Here is a 21,341-nt window from a genome sequence, read left to right on the forward strand (position 1 = left end):
AGAAGCAGAGAGGATGCTCTCAGGGAGCCCTAACGCAGAGGCAGATCCCTCTGTTGCTTCAGGGCAACTCTGCTTTTCTGGCCCTAGTGCTCTGTTCCTTTATTCTATTCGCACAGTGCTTTCCTCACTAGCTTGTAAACCTTCTAGGCCTATGTGCCTATTTGCTAATAATGTCGTATTTGCTACATTAGATGTCGTGGGATGGTTCTCCCTTAGCCCTGGCCAAGTCTTACTTGCTACTTCCAACCTCAGTTCAAGACAGAACAACTCGATTACTTTGAAAATGGTGTTGTTTGGGTTTTTTTCTTCTCCTGCTTCTTTATTTTCATTATTAAAGTCAGAGTTCATCAACCTGGACTGTGACTCTCTTAACCCCACAGCCAGCATGTGGGGCTGGTGAGAATTATAGCCCTGAACATCCGCAGGGCACCGGGTTGGCAGAGACTAATTCAAGCCTAAATAGCTGCAGTCCTATATACACATAACTCGGGAGTAAACCCTGCGACTTCAACGTGATATATTTCCAGGCAAATGATTCTTCAGCATCAACTTTGTTGGACTGGTCATGTTGTTTTGGATGCCTGATTACCGTCTTCCAAACAACGACTTTATTCTGAACTTAAAAATAGAAAGTGTAATGCTGGTGGTCAACAAAAGAAGTTTAAAGACTCAAGGCAAATCTAAAAAAAAAAAGTAGTATAAACACTGACAACTGGGAAACACTTGTCTGCGAGTGCTCCAACCGGAGAACAGCCTTTACCAAACATGTCATGGACTTTGAAAATGCTCGAAGTCAGGACGAAAGAAGGAAGGCACGCTTGGCAAACCCTCACCATGATCAACTCCCGCCTGGAAACCTGTGTCCCCGCTGTGGAAGGACGTGTGGATCCAGAATTGGCCTCCACAGTCACTTACAGACTCACTGTTAAGACCGTGTTGCTCACTGTTAAGACAATCTTACTCGACTACGAGTGATCGCCAAAGAAAGAAACTATTTCCAAGTAAATGTGCACTACAAAATCGCACATGTATGTGATTTATATCCTGATTTGACTGATCCTCAAAGTGACCCATAGGTTGGTTCTCCCACAGAACTAGAGAATGTTCTAGAAACTATGCAGACCCCACCACCTCCTCACCTGCCATCCCGGTCCCAGTCAAAGACGTCAATCTTCACCGTCCTGGAATGCAAGTGACAAACCAAGGCTGAAAGAAATATTACGGTTCTGAGAAGGTCCCCGATTAGCGGGGCTTGTGTGTGAAACACTTTCCCACAACCTCTGATCTGTTTGGACCTCTGATCTGTGAGGACCTTTGTCAAAAATACTCAACCCTTGGAACTAGCCCTGATGCCATACACAGGAACACAGACCGCTGCCTTAACCCAACAATACTGCATGTAGCTTAGTATTGTCTACAGTAGCGGACAGAATCTCTCTTTAGAATTACAGGCGGCGGGGGGGGGGGGTATCTCCCATCCCTATGTGGAGATTCTGAAGTGTGGCTTTTTCTCCTGTTTGTCAAGATACCTGATAATGGTTGCTGATTGCAGGGCCATTCTTTTGAAATGGAAAAAATACCCTAGTTTCTGAAACCATTGTCACAGACCCGCCCACCCTGTTCCTATTCATACACAAAATATGCTCTTTCAACAGGATTTGAAAGATTTGTAAGTGAAAAGAAAGGTTTGAAAAGCGTTCCCCTCCCCGCCCCCCTCAAGGCACATCCTTCTACCTCAGGGGAAATATTTGGGGTCACTAAGACAGCCAAGATGGCTTCAGGATTGTTCCGTGTGCTAAAACAAATTGTTTCCAGGGAATATAGTGGTACTTCGGTTGTCGAACATAATCTGTCCGGAAGACCGTTTGACTTCCGAAACGTTCAACAGCCGAGGTGCAAAGGTTGGTCGGCAAAGTCAATTGAAGTTTTTTTAAAAAATGCAGCAGAAGTCATTCGACCCTACGAAAAGTGTTCGAAAACGAAGCAATTACTTCCGGGTTTTCGGTGTTAGAAAAAACCAAAACGTTCGGCTTCTGAGATGCTTGAAAACCGAGGTAACAATGCACTTCCCAATTTTGAAGGAAGTTTTTTTGTAATGCGGGCCGCAATGTGTGTGAGAACCTTACAATTATCAGAACAGTATATAAACTCTGACCTGTCATAGTCCCCATTGCACAGGGCCCGCACAGGGATGGAAAATGGCTGCCACACGGGATTCAGGTTGTTCTTCACGACCTCCGTCTTGTGGCAGATGGTGAACCTGGAACCAGGAAAAGGGTCATGGCAATGGGCACAGGAGAACAGGAAGCACTGCCGTGTGTGTTTGTGGGCATGGCGGCACAAACGAAAAGGCAATATAGGCATGGCGGGAAATATGGATGGTTAAGGGTTATGACTTGGGCAGGCCGTACGATACGTTAGGGATTCATCTCATGAGCACAAGGGTCCTGTACATTTAGCTACATCTAAGCAGAAACCATAAACCTCAGCACACTGAGTTTAGCTGCAGATCTCAGTATTTTCCTTTCTACTACACACGCATTAAAAAGCATGTGTTTTGGTGAGCGTCTGCCCATATCTTGCTCCTAAAGTGCCCAGCTTCCCCCAGAGAATCCTGGGAACTGTAGTTTGCTAAGGGTGCTAAGAATTGTGAGGAGACCTCCATTTCCCTTCACAGAGCCACAATTCTCAGAGTTCACTAGGGAGAGGGATTGGCTCTTGAACAACTCGGGGAACTGTAGCTCTGTGAGGACCATGGGGGGGGGTCCTCCTGACAACTCTCAGCGCCCTTAACAAACTACAGTTCCCAGGATTCATTGGGGCAGGGGGGAAACCCTGGCTGTTTGAAATGGTATGATGCTGCTTTAAATACATAGTGCACATGGAGCCACAATGTCAAATGGAATATGAGTAAAGTGCAGAAATTGATATTTTAGTTTGCTGCATTGCAGGGGGGTTGGACTGGATGACCTCTGGGGTTCCTTCCAGCGCTACAATTCTACATGTGTTGTGTTCAGAGTCCTGGGAAATAAGAACCTGGACTCAGAACACTCTTATTAGGCAGGAGGTATATTTTAGAGATCCTTCCTTACTTTACAGCTACACGCAGGCTAGACCTTCTTCCTTCCAGAACTTCCCTCTCCCTCTGCCTACTGAAAGCCCGGAGCATTCTGGAATTCGTGTTCTGGATCAAGGAATGGCTCTGCCACAAACATTACAGTTAAGGCGGGTGTCAGGTATTTCTTGCGTACGTGCCATCCTCGTTGCTGCGGTAGAAGACAAGGAAGGGGTCAGATTTGCCAAAGAAATCCTTCTTGTCCAGCTTGTTCGCACACAGCTGCATGGTGATAATGTCCTGGAAGGGAAAAGCTGTATCAGATTGAGGTGGGGACATCATCAAGACTAATATATGCATAGCCCATGGGCCTGGCAGAGCATAAGGCAGGAGGACAACAGCAGGTGGCGCCAGAGCCCATGAGAGGCATAGCTGCAGCCAATCGTAGGCAGGGCCAACTAATTATTGTTTTGTCCCCGCCCTCCTCTTCCTTACAAGGGCAACACTGAGACCAGGGAGGAGGAAGTTTCCCAGGGTTTCCAGGGAACTGACTTTGGCAATCCCACCCACCATTGAACCCAATGTGTTTTGACCATACAGGTGGTGACCACTCTGCATGGGGGGCGGGTTTGTTCCTGGTCCCTGTGTACGTCAGCGCAGGGCACATAATTATTATTTTTTATTGAATTTATATACCCAGAGGTCTCAGGGCAGTCGGTTCACAGAACAAAATCAAACTATAAAACCACAAGATATATTGTCAAAATAAAAGCAACAACCCAATAACCCCTCCTCAGAAAAAAACCCACATTTTAAAAGGGGCATAGGATGTGCCATTTTAAAAGGGCATAAGCCCGCCCCACCCAGTTCCGCCCCCTTTGTGCCCTCCTCCAGGTCCCAAAGGACCCATGCGTTAGTAGGCGCACATCAGTTGGATGTGTGCAAAACAGTCACTTTAGGTGTGATCCCTGGAAGGTAACTTCTGTGTAAGTTGTGGGCTTACTGTAGTGTGAGGACAGAGCCAGCAGCACAAGCTTAGTGCAAGGGGCGCTGTGTTTGTAGAGTGAACAGTTCGTGGGTAGAAGAAACTGATACGGCAGGGGGAAAAGCAGAAAGAAAGCTTTATAGCCTGAAATCATGGAGGCGTCAGGTGATGTACCTGAAGCATACTGAAGCATTTAAGAAGGGGCTAAGGCAGGGGTCAGCAAACTCTTTAAGCAGGGGGCCAGTCCACTGTCCCTCAGACCTTGTGGGGGGCTGGACTATATTTTTTTGGGGGGGGAAATAATGAACGAATTCCTATGCCCCACAAATAACCCAGAGATGCATTTTAAATAAAAGGATACATTCTACTCATGTAAAAACACGCTGATTCCCGGACTGCGGGAGTCTGTGGGCCGGATTTAGAAGGCGATTGGGCCGGATCCGGCCCCTGGGCCTTAGTTTTCCAACCCATGGGCTAAGGGCAAGAGGGAGGGAAATAGTGGGTGGAATTGTTAAGTCAAGCTACAACTAATGTGAGGCAGGTCAGTCTTCCTTTTTGGGCAGTTGTTGCCCCAAGATAGAGGCCTTACTTCACCCCACTCTGTGGCCCTGAGCCCAGAGAACCACTTGGTCACCAGTTGTTGGTGAAATCACTGGTTGGGGATAACAATAAGGTTATATCCACACAGAGGGTTTATTTTGGGTTGTGCTCAGGCCATCCCCTCAACTGCCACTTCGCCGGTCATCTATGCCCAGTGAAGAAAGCATCCTTTTAAACAGAGACAGGGAACCTGTGGCTCTCCATATTTTGCTGGAGCCAGCCGACATAGCCAGTGATTAGGGATGATGGGAGTTGTAGTCCACAACATCTGGAGGGCACTGCATTGGCTCGCCCTGACCGAAATGTAGCAGGCGTTCAAAAATCCATCTAAATGCATCACTGCCATATTTGATTTATAGTGAGATCCTATACATTTCTGAAGAAAGCCCTGCTGCATTCAATGAGTGCAGATGCATGCTATACGTTTAAACCGCATTCAACATGCATTTAAAGCACGTGACTTTCCCCTCAAAGAATTCTGGGAACTGTAGTTTGCTACAGGTGCTAGGAAGGGTAGATTCATGAGGCAGAAACTCCAGTTCCCAGCAACGTTGGGAGGCAACTCACCCGACAATTGCTGAGCTCCTCAGCGAACAGCACAATTGTACCGCACTTCTTCCCTGGAACCCCACTAAAAGGAAAGAAAGAGAGAGAGACACAGGCTTAGTTCGAAAGTACACTATATCCCATGGCTGCACACAGAAAGGCCTCATTGTGCTGGCTTTGCTGACACTTGTGTGGTAACGTTACTGGAGTAACTGGACAGAACTCAGGGGAGAAAGTTCAAATATTACTCTGAGCCACCAACAAGTGCAAGGCCTTGCCAGCCAAGAATTTGGCTGCCTCTTCTTTGGCGCTGCAAGAAGGATGGGGAACCGGCAGCCCTTCCAGATGTTGGACTACAACTCCCATTGTCCTTGACCAATGGCTATGCTGGCTGGGGCTGATGGAAGTTGGAGCCCAGTCCTATCTAAAGGGCCCCAGGTTCCTCATCGCTGAAATACCCCTGAAATACAGCAACAAAGTGGAAGCGAGCTCTTTTTGGCCCAGCCTTCTACCGTGCTGCTAATTCCCGTATTTTAATCCCTCTGTAATCACCTTAACTAAAAGGAATAACAGGCTCTTAACAAGGTGCTAAGATGGTAACTAATCCTCATAAAGTGACTTTCTGTGTGTGTGGCTGGCAAAACACAAGATAAAAAAACTCCGCACTCAGTGCCAGAGAATTCCCAGAATGCATTGCTTCAGAACAACAAGGAGCCCACCATGGTTGTTTCTGAACATTCAAGTCAAAGTTCCCCTGGACTAGAAAACAAAAGCGGTAAAGGGAGATTAGATTGACAAAGAACCCCCAGCACCTACCTGAAATCTGCCATTTGGGTAGCATGATATGGAAAGTCACTTAAATTACCCCACATCCCTAGTTGTTTGAGTCTGACTTCCATCATCCTTGACCACTGACCATCTGGCTGGACATGTTGGGAGTAAGGTAAAGGTAAAGGGACCCCTGACCATTAGGTCCAGTCGTGGCCGACTCTGGGGTTGCGGCGCTCATCTTGCTTTATTGGCTGAAGGAGCCGGCGTGCAGCTGGTCATGTGGCCAGCATGACTAAGCCGCTTCCGGCAAACCAGAGCAGCACACGGAAACGCCGTTTACCTTCCCGCTGGAGTGGTACCTGTTTATCTACTTGCACTTTTGACGTGCTTTTGAACTGCTAGGTTGGCAGGAGCAGGGACCGAGCAACGGGAATTCACCCCGTTGCGGGGATCCGAACTGCCAACCTTCTGATCGGCAAGTCCTAGGCTCTGTGGTTTAACCCACAGCGCCACCCGCGTCCCATCTGTTGGGAGTAGGAGTCCCCTAAAATCTGGAGGGCCGTAGCTCCCCCCATCTCTGGCATGAGCCTTATTAGCGGGATCAAGGCCCCTTGCGTGGAGGAGGCATAGAGGGAGATGGGAGCAGTGCAGAGACTGGGTAGCGTGGCAGTGACATGCCTGTTTCCCCCTTTGCAACATGGCAAATTGACCTTAATCGGTGTGGCAGCGGCCAATCCATTCTGACTTTGTGTATTTGGGAGACAGGCAGTGGAGAGAAGGACGCCCTGTCAAAAATAATTAGTGATGGAAGGAGCGACAGGTCCTGATAGCCTCCATTTTGCCCTTGCTGCTAGCTAAAAAGCCCCAAAGGAGGGAGACGGGTGGTTCTGGCGGGGCCTTTGCGTCACAGCAGGAGGCATTCGGCGCAAGGTGTTTCAAGCCAATGGTCTTCATTTTGGGAACGTCCCCAACCTTAACGCTTCTCACTCAAATCTTCAAACCGGCTACTCAGACCCTGCAGCTGGTCAGCAGAACGTATCTCCAGGTTTGGAGAGTTGAAATAAGCATCCCTTTCTGTCCACTCGGCTGGCGTGCCCCTCTAGGGAGCTGGATTCTGCTTTTCACTACGCTGCCAATCAATTAAACGTCTTAATAAATCAATTAACGAGGATGCTTTGAACTGGTTAGTCAATTACTTCACTTTTAAGAAAAATTAAAACACGCAATTCAGAGCTGAATTAAGGTGCCCTTTTTAGGGGGCGAAGGATGCTGAAAAGTCTCCCTGCACTTAGAATTTAACAAACGAAAGCTACAACACTGAAAGGCCTTTATTAATATTTTCTTTCTCAATATCTTTGGGGGTATCAAACGTTTACAAACTGGAGCTAAAATGGGCATAAAAACCCCTGAGCATGTTCAAGGACCACCATGATTAAAACTGCTCCATGTTTTAAAGAGGAAATGGGGAACCTGTTACTGTCGGTGCTGGACTACAAATCCCATTATCCTTGACCATCATCGGCCATGCTGGCCTGGGCTAATGGGACCTGGAGTCGTCCAACACAAATTCTCCACCCCCATTTTAAAGACATATTGGCAAAATGAACTAAATAAAACAAACCACCTCTGGTTCTTCAACCTAGAAGCAAACAAACCGTCACTCACTCTGGGGGGGGGGGGAGTCTCGCTTTTGTGAATTATTTCCCAAATAATTATTGCCTAGCCAGGGGGGAGTGGTCTTGAGGGCAGTTTACCATGGAAAGGTAGCATTCAAATATATATTTTTTCTCTTTTAGTACTTTAACTTTTTGTATGCTTTTAAAGCATTGTTGTATTCCACCTCCCCTTGATTATCTCCTTTCATCTTTTTGTAAATCGCTTTGTGGTGCTTTTTTTAAAAAAAAAAAACCAACCAAGCGGTGTACGAGTTTTATGAAATAATTAAAAGCATAAACGATGGTGGTGACTCACGTGAGGGGCCGCTCCAGGCGACCTCTTTGGGAGCCGATGACCTCACCCAGGGCCATGTACGCCTGTCCTAGGAAGCCCTGCCAGGGAGAGGGAGAGGGAGAGGGAGAGGGAGAGGGGGAGAGAGAGAGAGAGAGAGAGAGAGAGCTCACAGATGATTTGCGGGGGTAGCAGAGGATGGGCAGGGAGACACCCCCCCCTTCATTACAGAGCCAACAATTTTGTAATTTAATGCCCATTTCTGCCCTCTTGCATCGCCAGCTTTCTGCGGCAACTGAAAGATCTAGCGGGTACTTTCCCACTCAGCGCCAAACACCCTCTCATCCCAGCTTCATTGCAAGGACTTGAACACGGGTAGGCAAACTAACGGCCGGGGGCCAGATCCGGCCCAATCGCCTTCCAAATCTGGCCCATGGACGGTCCAGGAATCAGTTAGTTTTTTTACATGAGTAGAAAGTGTCCTTTTATTTAAAATGCATCTCTGGCTTATTTGTGGGGGCCTGCCTGGTGTTTTTACATCAATAGAATGTGTGCTTTTATTTAAAATGCATCTCTGGGTTATTTGTGGGACATAGGAATTCGTTCATTTCCCCCCTCCAAAATATAGTCCGCCCCCCCCCCAACAAGGTCATAAACATGGCCTTAAAATGGCCCAACTCTGAATATGTCAGGGATTGTGAGTTTTATGGGTGCAAAACTTCCTCACACTTTCTCAACAGACAAGTTTTATCAGGGGAGTCTGTGAGACCCCAGCTCAGAGGTGAGTCTATATCTTCTGACTGCAGAGCAGTTCTGTATCTCTTTCTTGTACAGTGGTACCTCGGGTTAAGTACTTAATTCGTTTCAGAGGTCCGTTCTTAACCTGAAACTGTTCTTAACCTGAAGCACCACTTTAGCTAATGGGGCCTCCTGCTCCCTCCGCGCCGCCGGAGCACGATTTCTGTTCTCATCCTGAAGCAAAGTTCTTAACCCGAGGTACTATTTCTGGGTTAGTGGAGTCTGTAACCTGAAGCGTATGTAACCTGAAGCATATGTAACCCAAGGTACCACTGTACAGTCTATCTATCCTGTCTGTTCTTTTCTTTCTGTAACTGGATAATCTCTCATGAGCTGAAGAAGTATTTTTGAGCCTTACTGGGGATCCTGTCAGAACTTGGACTTTGCAACCATTTTACTCTTTTAAACCTCAGTAAACCATTGCTGGTGAATTCTGTGCTTGTTTCTTTGGGCTCAGCAACATGAGAGCTGCGCTTAAGGCAGTCCAGTGCTCTGCTATTTTTTGCCCATGCCCTGGAGTCGCTGTGCTCAGGCATGGAGCCAGGGTGATGACTGTTTTTACACCAGTCGTGGTCTATGTACACAAAAGCTGGCTGAGATGGGTGCTCTCTCCCACCGCTGACCCACCCCCCCCAACCCGTGGCAAGGGCCGCAACAGGAACACTGCATGCAAAAAGTCCCACTTGCAATTGCTGGTGTCTCCAGGTAGAGCTCGGGACAGACTCCCACCTGGGAATGCCAGAGAGCTGCTGCCAGGCTGCATGTCAACAATGCTCTGTGTTCAATGGGCCGATCACAGGACATCGCAGAAATACAGACTGGATCCTGGAAAGTCCCATTTTGGCTCCCGCAAGGTCACAACCTCCTCAAAAATTGGGGGCCTGTGCTCTCTCGCGAGCCACGTGTCTCACGCAGGAGCGTGGCTCCCAAAGACGCGCATCCCGATTTTCCTCTGCGGCATGTTGGAGGGTATGCAACCCTCTGCCTTGTTGTAAGGCAATTTCCTATGTTGCTAACCTGGCTTGGTCCAGCCCAACCACACTCTACCGGCTCCACCAGCAGAGGGCAGCATGGCCGCTTCAAGGGGCGGAGGTAGCTTACCTTCTACGCAGGTCATAATGGGAAATGCAGCATGGAAATAAAATTCAAGATACAGGAGTTAGAGGCACCATCCCTGCTACTATTTAGGAATCCCCACAGAGCTCCCCCACCTTACCCCAAATTTCCACTTTGGGCTTGGCTCAAAGCGTCCCCAAAAAATCTGTCCTGGAGAGACCCCAAACCCACTGTAAATCATGCCGTGTGAGCAAATGGCACAAAATGTGATCCCGACTGAACAGACAGCTCAGTTGTAGAGAACGAGACTTTTCATCTCGGGGCTGTGGGTTCGAGTCCGACGTTGGGCAAGAAGGTTCTTGTATTGCGAGGGGTTGGACTAGATGACTCTTGCGGTTCCAAATCTACAGTTCTATGACCGGGAGGAACTTTTTGACGGTAAGAGCTGTTGTTATGTACTGAGCTGAATATTATCCAAAAGGCAGCACTCGGAATGGTCCTAGAACAATAGGATTCAGAATGCAGCAGTCTGATTGGTCCACAAGAGCCACCCAATCCAGCTCCAGGTGGAAGTGAATCTGCAACCTGATTGGCCTACAGGTGAATCCCGGAATTAGCCAATCACGTGGGGCCCATTGTGTAAATAATGTATATAAAGCAGACATTCTGGGGGAACTTCCATTCCTCCTCACCGCTATGAGCTGAATAAAGAGCACGAAATCCACTCTTGACTCCGAGTATATTTCAGCTGCTTGACAGTGGAACAGTTTCCCTTGGAAGGTGGTGGACTCTACTTCCTTGGAGATTGTTAAGCAGAGGTTGGATGGCCATCTGTCATGGATGTTTCAGTTGAGATTCCTACATTTTCAGGGGGTTGGACTAGATGGCTCTTGTGGGCCCTTCCAGCTCTACAATTCTACAATTCTAAGATATCCTGGGCTCTCCAGATATTAATGCTCATTGCCCAAGGCAGATGGTTATTTTCCTGCTCAACATTTTGTGTTCTTTTTTTGGAAAACACAGCACTTCCTTCCTTCCTTCAACTTGCAACAGACTTTCCAGGACCTCAACTAACTGCATTTTCTAGGTCCCATCTCTGCAGCAAACCCCTTTGCAGACGTATTTAGGGAGGTATGTACTCACGCTTTTGGGAAGGTTGCTAGTCTTGGAGTCCACATTGTAGCTGGGAAAAGCACAGAGAAAGTGCATTACTGCCTTGGTGTTAGAACATATCAGTGCCAGATTTACGTATAAGCTAAACATGCTATAGCTTAGGGTTCCACTCTCTTGGGGGCCCCCCAAAAAAATTAACAGGAAAAACAACTGGATGGGCAGCTGGACATATAAAGGGCCCCATTACCTTCAGTAGCTTAGGGCCTCATCAAACCTAAATCCGGCCCTGGAACATATTCAAGGTCTGATTTGGAATAGGGTTTGAAAGCAGGCCTCAGCACTGCAATCTGAGACAGGAATGTAGAAGCCAGGGGCATTGCCAGATGTGGAGCATGGGAGCTGAGCCCTACCCTTTTGCATCCAACCCCGGATCTCCTTCCTTCCTCCCCTCTTAAAACCTAAATTTGAAAAAAAAGTTTGGCTTGCAGGATGGCTTTCCCTTTGAAAGTGAATCTAAAGTTTCAGCTGTGCCAGGGATGGAGCCCCAGTTGTTATGGGCTTGTGCCAAAAGTCTTTTAAGGATCCAGCGATGCCCCTTGCAATGAGCCTCTTAATCTCAGGGTTTTGGGTTCGAGCCTTAATTTAGGGGGGTTGGACTAGATCAGTGTTTCCCAACCTTGGGCCTCCAGCTGTTTTTGGACTACAATTCCCATCATCCCTTGCCACTGGTCTTGCTAGTCAGGGATGATGGGAGTTGTAGGCCCAAGGTTGGGAAACACTGGACTAGATGACCCCCAGGGTCCCTTCCAACTCCACCATTCTATGGTTCTATGAAAAGAGAACCAGGAAACAAGCAAGCAGAGGGGTGGTATGAAAAAAGGGGGTCAGGACAGGGGCACAAAGTCGGGGAGAGGACCAGAAGCGACTCACACATCAAAACGAAGGTTCTGCTTCTCCTCAAAGTAATAGTCCAGCACAAATTTCCGGACAAACTCTGGGTTCAGCGTGTTGTCGATCACCTCTGTGCGACCAAACTGGGACAGGGAGGTAAGAAAAAACAGAAGGGGAAATGCAGAAGGTTAAACAGGTGGCAGTAGCAACCCCGTGTTGCATATATGGACTGCGAACACACCATACCTTTAAAGCACTCTCCGGGGGGGGGGCAATAATCCTGGAAACTGTGGTTTGTTACAGGTGCTGGGAATTGTAGTATTGTGGTGGTGGGGTAAACTGAAGTTCCCAGGATTCCTTGGTGGAAGCCATGCACTTTGCATGTTTGGTGTACAGTGGTACCTCGGGTTACATACGCTTCAGGTTACATACGCTTCAGGTTACAGACTTGGCTAACCTAGAAATAGTGCTTCAGGTTAAGAACTTTGCTTCAGGATGAGAACAGAAATTGTACTCCGGCGGCGTGGCGGCAGCAGGAGGCCCCATTAGTTAAAGTGGTGCTTCAGGTTAAGAACAGTTTCAGGTTAAGAACGGACCTCCGGAACGAATTAAGTACTTAACCCGAGGTACCACTGTATACTCAATCCTTGTATGTTTGCATGGAGGACAGGACTGGCAGGGCTCTTGGGTTGTTGACTCACTAACCCTCCCAATCCAAAGCTTAGATCAAGGGTTTGAGCCAGCAGGTTTGACCAATGAGGGTCTGTGCTGGTAAATTGCGGCAGGGCCCATATCCTGCAAGAAGAGTCCTTTCCCAGTTTGATGTAACAGGTGCGTTGGAAGCAGAAGGGTGTGTGTGTGTGTGTGTGTGTGTGTGTGTGTGTGTGTGTGCCTGCAGCTGCTCACCTCTCTCCATTCCTTGTCCGCCGTTCCTTGGATGTAAAGAATCACAACTGCAAGGAGAGATGTCAGAAGAAGGCATTCAGCGCAGAAAAAGAAAAAGAAATCTTCTTCCATACAATTGCATTTTTTACACATGCACTTGTGTTTTCCATGTCATACTCCCAATGTACCTTTTGCAGCCGTTTTGTAGGCACCCTATATTTAAAGCACACTTTCCCTTCAAAGAATCACAGGAACTGTAGTTTGTTAAGGGTGCTGGGAATTGTAGGTGCGTTGCGGTCCTCAGGGTTTTATTTGGGCAGGGATGTGCTTTAAATAGCTGGCGTGCACGCAGCTTAAGTTTTAATTACACAATTGCTAGGGTTGTTCTAATTATTACTATGTTTCATTATGTGTTTTAATTATGGATGTTTATATTTTAGTGCTAGTGTAAGTTGTTTTTTATGGGACGTGGGTGGCACTGTGGTCTAAACCACAGAGCCTAGGACTTGCCAATCAGAAGGTTGGCAGTTCGAATCCCCGCGACGGGGTGAGCTCCCGTTGCTTGGTCCCTGCTCCCGCCAACCTAGCAGTTTGAAAGCACACCGGTGCAAGTAGATAAGTAGGTACCGCTCTGGCGTTTCCATGCGCTGCTCCGGTTTGCCAGAAGCGGCTTAGTCATGCTGGCCACATGACCCGGCCACATGACCCGGCTCCCTTGGCCAGTAAAGCAAGATGAGCACCGCAACCCCAGAGTTGGCCACGACTGGACCTAACCGTCAGGGGTCTCTTTACCTTTACCTTAAGTTGTTTTTTATATTTGTAAACTGCTTAGATGACTATCGTGGCTTTAAGCTATATGTAAATTAATTAATAATAGTTTCCCATTGTTCTGCAGAAGGTTTTCTGTTTTATAAGCTAAATTAAGAACAGACAATGGGTGCCAGCTGCAAATACAATACTAGGCAATATTGGAGTTTTAATGCTCCAACATCCCTGTCTGTAGTTCAGTGGCAGATCTGACTTGGTCACATGCAAAGCTCTCAAATTCACTCCCTAGCATTTGCAAGTGAGCCCAGAAAAGACACTCAAGAGAGATGCTGCCCGTCACCGGATAGTCTGACCTGGAATACAGCAACTTTTCCTATGTTCCCTGAGTACAGTGGTACCTTGGTTCTCAAACGACTTGGAACCCAAACTGTGATGGCCTGGGATTCCGATTCAGAGGCTGAACCAGAGGAATCCCAGCCTGCACAGGAGTCCCCGCCTCCAGGGCCGGCTGAACTGGGGCAGGGCCTTGATTCTGAAGTGCCTGCACCTGTGCCGGATCCTCAGGAGCAGGCACCAGGTGATTCCACTCTGGCTCCAGAGGTGGTTGAGGACTCAGTGCCTGCAGGTGAGTCTCCCCCTGGGCCCAGTAACCCTTCAGCCTCTCCTGAACTGCAGAGGCTCAGGGCAGAGAGGCGAAGGGAACTGGTTTCTCCCAGGAGGAGTGCTCGCCTTAAGGCCAGGAGAGGCGGGTCTCCTGGGGGCCGGGACCGCCCCTGGCCTCAGAACAGATAAAGGCCAGTCAGCCCGGTCCCAGGTTGCGGGAGCAACGTCGTCGATGAGCTGTTTCGGCCAGCATCCAGTCCTGTTCCTCCAGTGTTCCTGTCCCCGCCCGGCTTCCTGCTTCGGACCTCGCCCCGCTCCTTCGGAACTGTTTCCAGGCTATTGACCCAGGACCGGACTTTGACTACGCCAACGGTAACCTTCCCCCCGGGACCAGCACACAAACGCTGCAAACCTGGAAGTAAGTGTTCCGGTTTGCAAACTTTTTTTGGAAGCCGAACATGCTCCGTCTTGAGTGTTATGCTTCCGTTTTCAGTGCCACACTTGCGCTTAGGTCTGTCTGTTTTTTGCGGCTCTTTTTTGTTGTTTTTGTGACTGTGTGGAACCCAGTTCAGCTACTGATTGATTGATTGTGTGACTACAGTACATTGTTTATTGCCTTTATTTTATGGATCAATGGTCTCGTTAGGTAGTAAAATTCATGTTATATTGCTGTTTTAGTGGTTGTTTTTAAAAGTCTGGAACAGATTAATCCATTTTGCATTACTTTCTACGGGAAAGCACATATTGGTTTTAGAATACTTTGGTTTTGGAACGGACGTCCAGAACGGATTAAGTTTGAAAACCAAGGTACCACTGTACTGAGTACTAACCAGCTGGCACTGGTGGCGTCACAAACCTTCTCTTTCTGAAGCAGTTTGCAGTTCTTTTAAAATAGTTTCAGTCATTAAAAACAATAGCAAGGCAAGCATTAACTGTAGCTAGGTAAAGGTGTGCATGGCACTTTTAAAAAAATGTCAGCAGCCTGTTTGAAGCATGAGTCAAGGAGGAAGAGTGATGGACAAGGCAGCCTTTGAGTTGCTGGTCTGTTGTGCAACTCTCCTTTAATATGTGATGTTGAGAGGAAGCCAGGTTTCTACTGCAGGAGCAGAACCTGCTGTGATGTCTGTTTATATGTTATTGATCATCCATCAGCTACAATATCTTTTAATCTGTTGACAGTCCTAGCTTGCACCTTCATCACAGAGATTTCCTAAACAATGAGATTGGCATTTAAGATCAGGCGAAGCAAACTCTCCATGAGCTGCTTTTGCAATTTAGCCCTATACTGCTCTGCGGTATCATGAATTAGACAAAGCGGTGACACCATTCTTTTAATAACGTGTCTACGCATCTTGTCACCATTGCTTTATTGGGAAATGTATCAAAACTACACATGGGTTATGACAAAAGCGGCCTAATGAATCATACGATAAATATTATATGTATAGCAATCACAATTATTATCAAGGCAAAGATTTAATATTACAGTGCCATATCCTGCCTTAACGTTTATCCATCTTGGGCAATCCATTACCATCACCTGATCCAATATGTCAACACAATTAAATTCAGCGAGATTAATATTTCAGCTCAAATGCTGAACGCTATCATTCCCATCTTCTCTGAATGGTTTCGCCATTTCTGAACTTTTAAAAGGACAGTTTTAAATGCCAGATCACTGATCAACAGAATTTCTCGGAGTTATATCTGATATTAGTCATATGCAGAGTAAACCCATTGAAATCAACTGACTTTTGTAAATGAGCACCTTAGTTGGGTATCAGCCTCAGTGTATAACTTAAGTTATCTCAATTCCTGCTGAATGTCGAACTGTTAAGATTTTTGCAGTTATTAATGGATAGCAAATTTATTCAGCTTCCTGCTCTGAATCCAGCTTTTTAAAGTAGCCTAACAATACTCTCCTTGGATCCAGACCACATCTGCAATATTTTCCAATCAGTTATCTGGGACCAAAACATCTGTATTCATGTATGTATCAAGTCAATCTTTACATGACTGCATCACCAACAAATGGAACATATCAGGTAGATTTTGTCAAGTTTCCATGGTTGTCAAATGCCACTGTATAAAAACCTTAAAACAGTACTACTATGGGGTTGAAGATGAACTGGAGGACCTCAAGGCCCCTGCCAAGTCAATGGTTTTATGGTTGGAAAACTGACTTCCTGAGGCAAAAGACAAGATGGGGCCCTCTCCTGGTCCATATACACAGAATAACAGAATCGTAGAGCTATAGAGATGGAAGGGATCCCACGGGCCATGTAGTTCTGCTGTGGTGGAATCACTGCTAGAGAATCCCTTACAGATCCAATGTCTGTTTGGAATCCTCCAGCGAAGGAAACAGTCCATCACTTCCTGGAATGGTAGTGTAAACTTACTTCGGTACTGGCCACAAGACAACATTCTCTATCGTGCCCGAGGTTTTTGCAGGACTGGCTAGGAACAAGCCAGCATCTGACGTGGCCACTTCGCTTTACATAATGGCAGGGGCACCTGTCAGTCTGGACAACAGAAAGATTGCCATGTACCGCAGCATGCATCTGGGAAAAGCTGTCTTATTTCAGTGAATGTTGTGCTATGTTCCACATCGACATGCTCAGGCTGCAATGATGTGGTGCAGTCACAGGGAACCTCTGACCTCCAGGCCCAAAGAAGCCTGCCAGAGGTCCCTGGGGCTGTTTCCTCCCGGCCACACGCACCTGCCACTCACCTGCGAAGGAAGATTGGGGAGACTAAAGAGTACATTCCAGGCCAGTCCTTTGCGAGCGCAGCTGGCATTTGATGCTCTAAGGAATGGTGTGTGTGTGTGTGTGTGTGTGTGTGTGTGTTTGCAATCAAGCAGGGCATACCTTTTATGAAATAAATAAATAAAATTGAAACTTGGCAAACCGCTCTGCTGGGATCGGATGCACTTGGGAGCTTCCGATGGCATCGGAAGTCTGCTAAAAGCAGCGCTGCTTTTAGCAAACATCCGATCCAGCCAGGAACTCCTGCAAAGAGGAGCTCCCTAGTGTATCCGACCGCAGCAGAGCAGCTTGCCTTTGCCAGCGCGACTTGCCTTTGGCACCAAACTGAAGCTGTGTTTAATGCAAGCTGCACCGCTACGTCTAGGGGCTGGATTCACTGAACGTTTTACTACAGCAGGTGATTGCCAAGTGGGCAGCCCAGCCCACTTGCCAAATGTAGCCCACAACTGGATCTGGTTCACTGGCCAAAAGGAGTTCCCTTGCTGTTGATGCAATGGGACGTTCACAGACATCCTGAGGTCACGGAATGTTTACAATCAATATAGCTGTTGGGAGGGAAGTGGGCATTTTGGCTGGGAGTAAACCTCTTCAAGGGCTGTGAGACATGGGGGGGGGGCGGGTCACAGGGCCATACAGCTGGCTGGGGAGGAAGTGAGATGGCCCCGTTGAAAACAAAAGAGGCACAAAATGAGGGGAGTAAAAAACAACAACCAGGCAGACTGATTATTTCACATTGATTCAAAGTTAAGCAGCCAAATATTTAACAAGAGTATTTACATTAAAGCCTTTTAAACTCAGTCTTCAGCCAAAAAGGCTCCCAGAGCGGCTTATGAAGATCATTAAGAAGGCACACGTTCGTAGAAAGGATTTTATGTAAGCATTGTTGATTTTATATTCATGTACAACAGCTGATAAAATAAAATGCAACTGGGTCATTTCAGGAACACATTGTCCACACAGTGAATGCAGAAAATTCACATTCTAGCTACTGAATAGGTTATTCCTCCCCATGTAATTAACTAGAAGCCGTTTTTTTTTTAAAGGAGTCTATTTAAAAAGTCATTTTTAGATATGTGTCAGTGTTGTTAACTTCACCACAACTGTAGCGTCCCACAATGCCTGGAGCCATCCCTCCTTGAACCCCTAATTTTTTTAAATATTGGGCGTTCCTTGGTGACCTGTTTACTGAGCATTCGTTTCTGATTTGCTTGCAGGCAGGTTAGACAATGTTGTGGCAAAGTGAGCGTCACGCCACACTTTCCTAGTGCATTTTCCCATCACGCTCCTTATCGCAAAAAAAAAGTCCGCCGTTTTGAGGAAGCAGCTTTGTTTTGCAAGGCGACCCAGTCAACTAACCGCACACCCTGAATCCGCTGCCATGTGACCGAATCCCACGTGACGGTTCTGGAAGTGTCCTTTGACAGAAGCCCTTGCAAAAAGTCTCAGCTCGCCTTGCAGTCATTATGAGGCTGGTACCACTTAAAAGGGACACCTGGGCTTTCTGTGGTTCAGCCACCAGCAGAGAGAGACTCTCTGTAATTAGATGCCCCTTTTAGACATTCACCAGAATGTCTCCTCTGAGACAGCCTCTCTCTGTGTGTGTCTGTGTCTGTGTATGTCTGAATCCCGTCTCTGGGGCCTCAAATCTGCTGAGAGATTATGTAGGCCGCTGTTGCCACACAAGCAGGTACATGAGCTGGTCTCTACAGTTGGATAATTCCACAGACCACGTTAAACAAACTGCGGCTTCACACTTGCTTCCTCCCATCTTTCCGTTGAGCTCCTTCTCACATTTCTTCAGGATATGCTTCTACATTGTGTCCCAGAACTAAGCCTGACTCAGTTCAAGGAAACCCAGGCTACATATTCATGCCATACATTTAAAGCACCGTGATACCGGCCCGCTATGACGCACACCTGAGAGGTGCCGGAATGGCACTCTGGGGCACCCCAGCTGAACAAAAGCACAACCTAGAAAGCACAAGACAAGTGGGAAACCGATTGGACCCGTGCTTTCTAGGTGCAGGTAAAGGTAAAGGGGCCACTGACCATTAGGTCAAGTCGTGGCCGATTCTGGGGTTGCGGTGCTCATCTCGCTTTATTGGCCGAGGGAGCCAGTGTACAGCTTCCGGGTCATGTGACCAGCATGACTAAGCCGCTTCTGGCGAACCAGAGCAGCGCACGGAAACGCTGTTTACCTTCCTGCCAGAGCAGTACCTATTTATCTACTTGCACTTTTGACGTGCTTTCGAACTGCTAGGTTGGCAGGAGCAGGGACCGAGCAACGGAAGCTCACCCCGTCGCGGGGATTTGAACCGCCGACCTTCTGATTGGCAAGTCCTAGGCTCTGAGCCCTCTGTTTGTGCAACTGAAATAAATGGCAACTTCCCCCCTGCCTCCATTTCTCTCCCCTTTCTCTCTTGCCTCCCCACTTTTAAATTACAGCATGCCAGCTCCTCAGGGCAGGCAGCTGTCCTCCTCTGTTTTGTAAAACGCCCTTCACATTGAGTGCTTGTCTACAGGATGGGGCATAAAATTCCTCCAGGGCTACCATCTATTTACACTAGAAACCCAAAGGGGTAGGCCTCTTAGCTCAGCGGCAGAACATCTGAACCTAGGACGTCCTAGGTTAAGACCCCAAGGTCTCTATGGGATAAATGTAAGGTTCTGCACTAAGGCAGAAAAAACCAGGAGCACAAATATAGGATGAGGGATGCCTGGCTTACTAGTAAGTAAAGGCAAAGGGACCCCTGACCATTAGGTCCAGTCGTGGCTGACTCTGGGGTTGCAGCACTCATCTTCCTGGAGAAGACGAGGTTAAGAGGTGATGGGATAGCCATGTTCAAATATATAAAAGGATGTCACATAGAGGAGGGAGAAAGGTTGTTTTCTGCTGCTCCGGACACGGAGCAATGGTTCCAAACTACAAGAAAAAAGATTCCACCTAAACATTAGGAAGAACTTCCTGACAGTAAGAGCTGTTCGACAGTGGAATTTGCTGCCAAGGAGTGTGGTGGAGTCTCCTTCTTTGGAGGTCTTTAAGCAGAGGCTTGACAACCATATGTCAGGAGTGCTCTGATGGTGTTTCCTGCTTGGCAGGGGGTTGGACTCGATGGCCCTTTTGGTCTCTTCCAACTCTATGATTCTATGATTCTATGATCTTCGCCACCCGCATCCCATAGCTTACTAGTAGTACATGTGAATAGGTCCCAGGGGTCTTGGTGGACCACAGGCTTAACATGAGTCAACAGTGTGATGCAATGGCAGAAAAGGCTAATGCTAGTCTAGGCTACATCAAAAGAAGTCTAGTGTCCAGATCAAGGGAAATATGAGTACCAATCTATTCTGCCTTGGTCAGACCACACTTGGAAGACTGTGTCCAGTTCTGGTACCACAATTTAAGAAGGATGTTGACAAGCTGGACCATGTACAGAGGAGAGTGACCAAGATGATCAAGGGAGGGTCTGGAAACCAAGCCTTGTGAGGAACAGTTGAAGGAGCTGGGTGTGTTTAGCCTGGAAAAGAGGAGACTAAGAGGAGAGAGGATAGCCATCTTCAAACATCTCAAGGGCTGTCAGATGGAAGATGGAGCATTCTTGTTTTCTCCTGCTCCAGAGGGTAGGACTCTAACCAGTGGCTTCAAGTAATAAGAAAGGTTTCCTATTTTATAGGACACATTTGCTATATGTCTACTCAGGAGTAATCCCCACTGAGTTCAATGGAACCCATTCCCAGGTGACTGCCATGAAAGACTGCAGCCTCAGCTCTTGTAGACAAGAGACGGGAGAAAAAGCAGGCCATGAGATGAGAAGTTGGCATTTAAGCAAGGCGGGGATCCTCATGGCATGAGAAATGTTCCAGGCTTGCAGGCATAATGAGCTGTCTGCCTGTCTACCCATTGTCCATTGGAGGAGGATTAATTCTGATGAGAACGAGGTTTCCCCCATTAGCTATATTAGGAAAAAGCTCCATGACAGATGTGAAGGCATTAGAATCCATTTTCAGCAGTGGCGAGATTTAATCGGGCAGCATCTATTGGTCACTGGGGACCAGTGGGGGCTGGTTGGGCGGAAGGCAGGGAGGCCACCAGTAGGCGGAGCCAGAGCAAATGGCAGGCACAACCGCCCCCTGATTGGCTGTGAATATGAAAGCAGGCAGATGGGGTTGGTTGAGGGCAGTCTGAATGTTGGTGGGGCAGTGCCCCTTCCGCCCTCATGGGCCACCTTCCACCGGCCATTTCTAAGGTTCAAGCCAATTTTCTGCTTTCTCGTAGTGTGATAAACAAGTAAGTTTTTTTGCTGTTGCAAATGCTTTAATTGTTTTGTAAGCACTGCCATTATTTTATTTCACTTCAGTAGTGCTTTGAGGTGGACCAGAAGATTTTCCTGTCCCTCTGTGCTGCCCAGGTGGTGAAGCAGATTGTATTATAGCAGCCAACCTACTTGACAAATCTTCTTTTGGCTTTTCGACCAGATTCGTCACCTCCCACCAAGGACAGTGACACACTGCTGCCCCCCCACCTCCTCACCAAATATCGACAGCTTGGCACACTTAC

General features: G+C 47.5%; 1 protein-coding gene across 5 annotated transcripts in view; it reads right to left on the bottom strand.

Annotated features, from left to right (window-relative positions):
- Positions 1 to 21,341, bottom strand: part of CPNE9 (copine family member 9) — a 58,019-nt gene that overhangs the window by 20,347 nt on the left and 16,331 nt on the right. For 2 of the 5 annotated variants that reach the window (XM_081853203.1, XM_081853204.1), the window contains exons 3-10: positions 12,669 to 12,715; positions 11,802 to 11,905; positions 10,902 to 10,941; positions 7,929 to 8,005; positions 5,208 to 5,271; positions 3,252 to 3,355; positions 2,156 to 2,260; positions 1,140 to 1,181 (exon numbers count right to left, since the gene is read on the bottom strand). In XM_081853203.1, coding sequence (XP_081709329.1) covers positions 1,140 to 1,181; positions 2,156 to 2,260; positions 3,252 to 3,355; positions 5,208 to 5,271; positions 7,929 to 8,005; positions 10,902 to 10,941; positions 11,802 to 11,905; positions 12,669 to 12,715 — 583 coding nt within the window. Of the gene's footprint in view, positions 1 to 1,139; positions 1,182 to 2,155; positions 2,261 to 3,251; positions 3,356 to 4,629; positions 4,784 to 4,830; positions 5,002 to 5,207; positions 5,272 to 5,738; positions 6,058 to 7,928; positions 8,006 to 10,901; positions 10,942 to 11,801; positions 11,906 to 12,668; positions 12,716 to 21,341 lie in introns of those variants that run through there. The other 3 variants (XM_081853206.1, XM_081853205.1, XM_081853207.1) reach the window with 3 other exon arrangements.

Source organism: Podarcis erhardii, assembly GCF_964252035.2.
Source record: "Podarcis erhardii genome assembly, chromosome: 2".
Classification (NCBI taxonomy): Eukaryota; Metazoa; Chordata; class Lepidosauria; order Squamata; family Lacertidae; genus Podarcis; species Podarcis erhardii.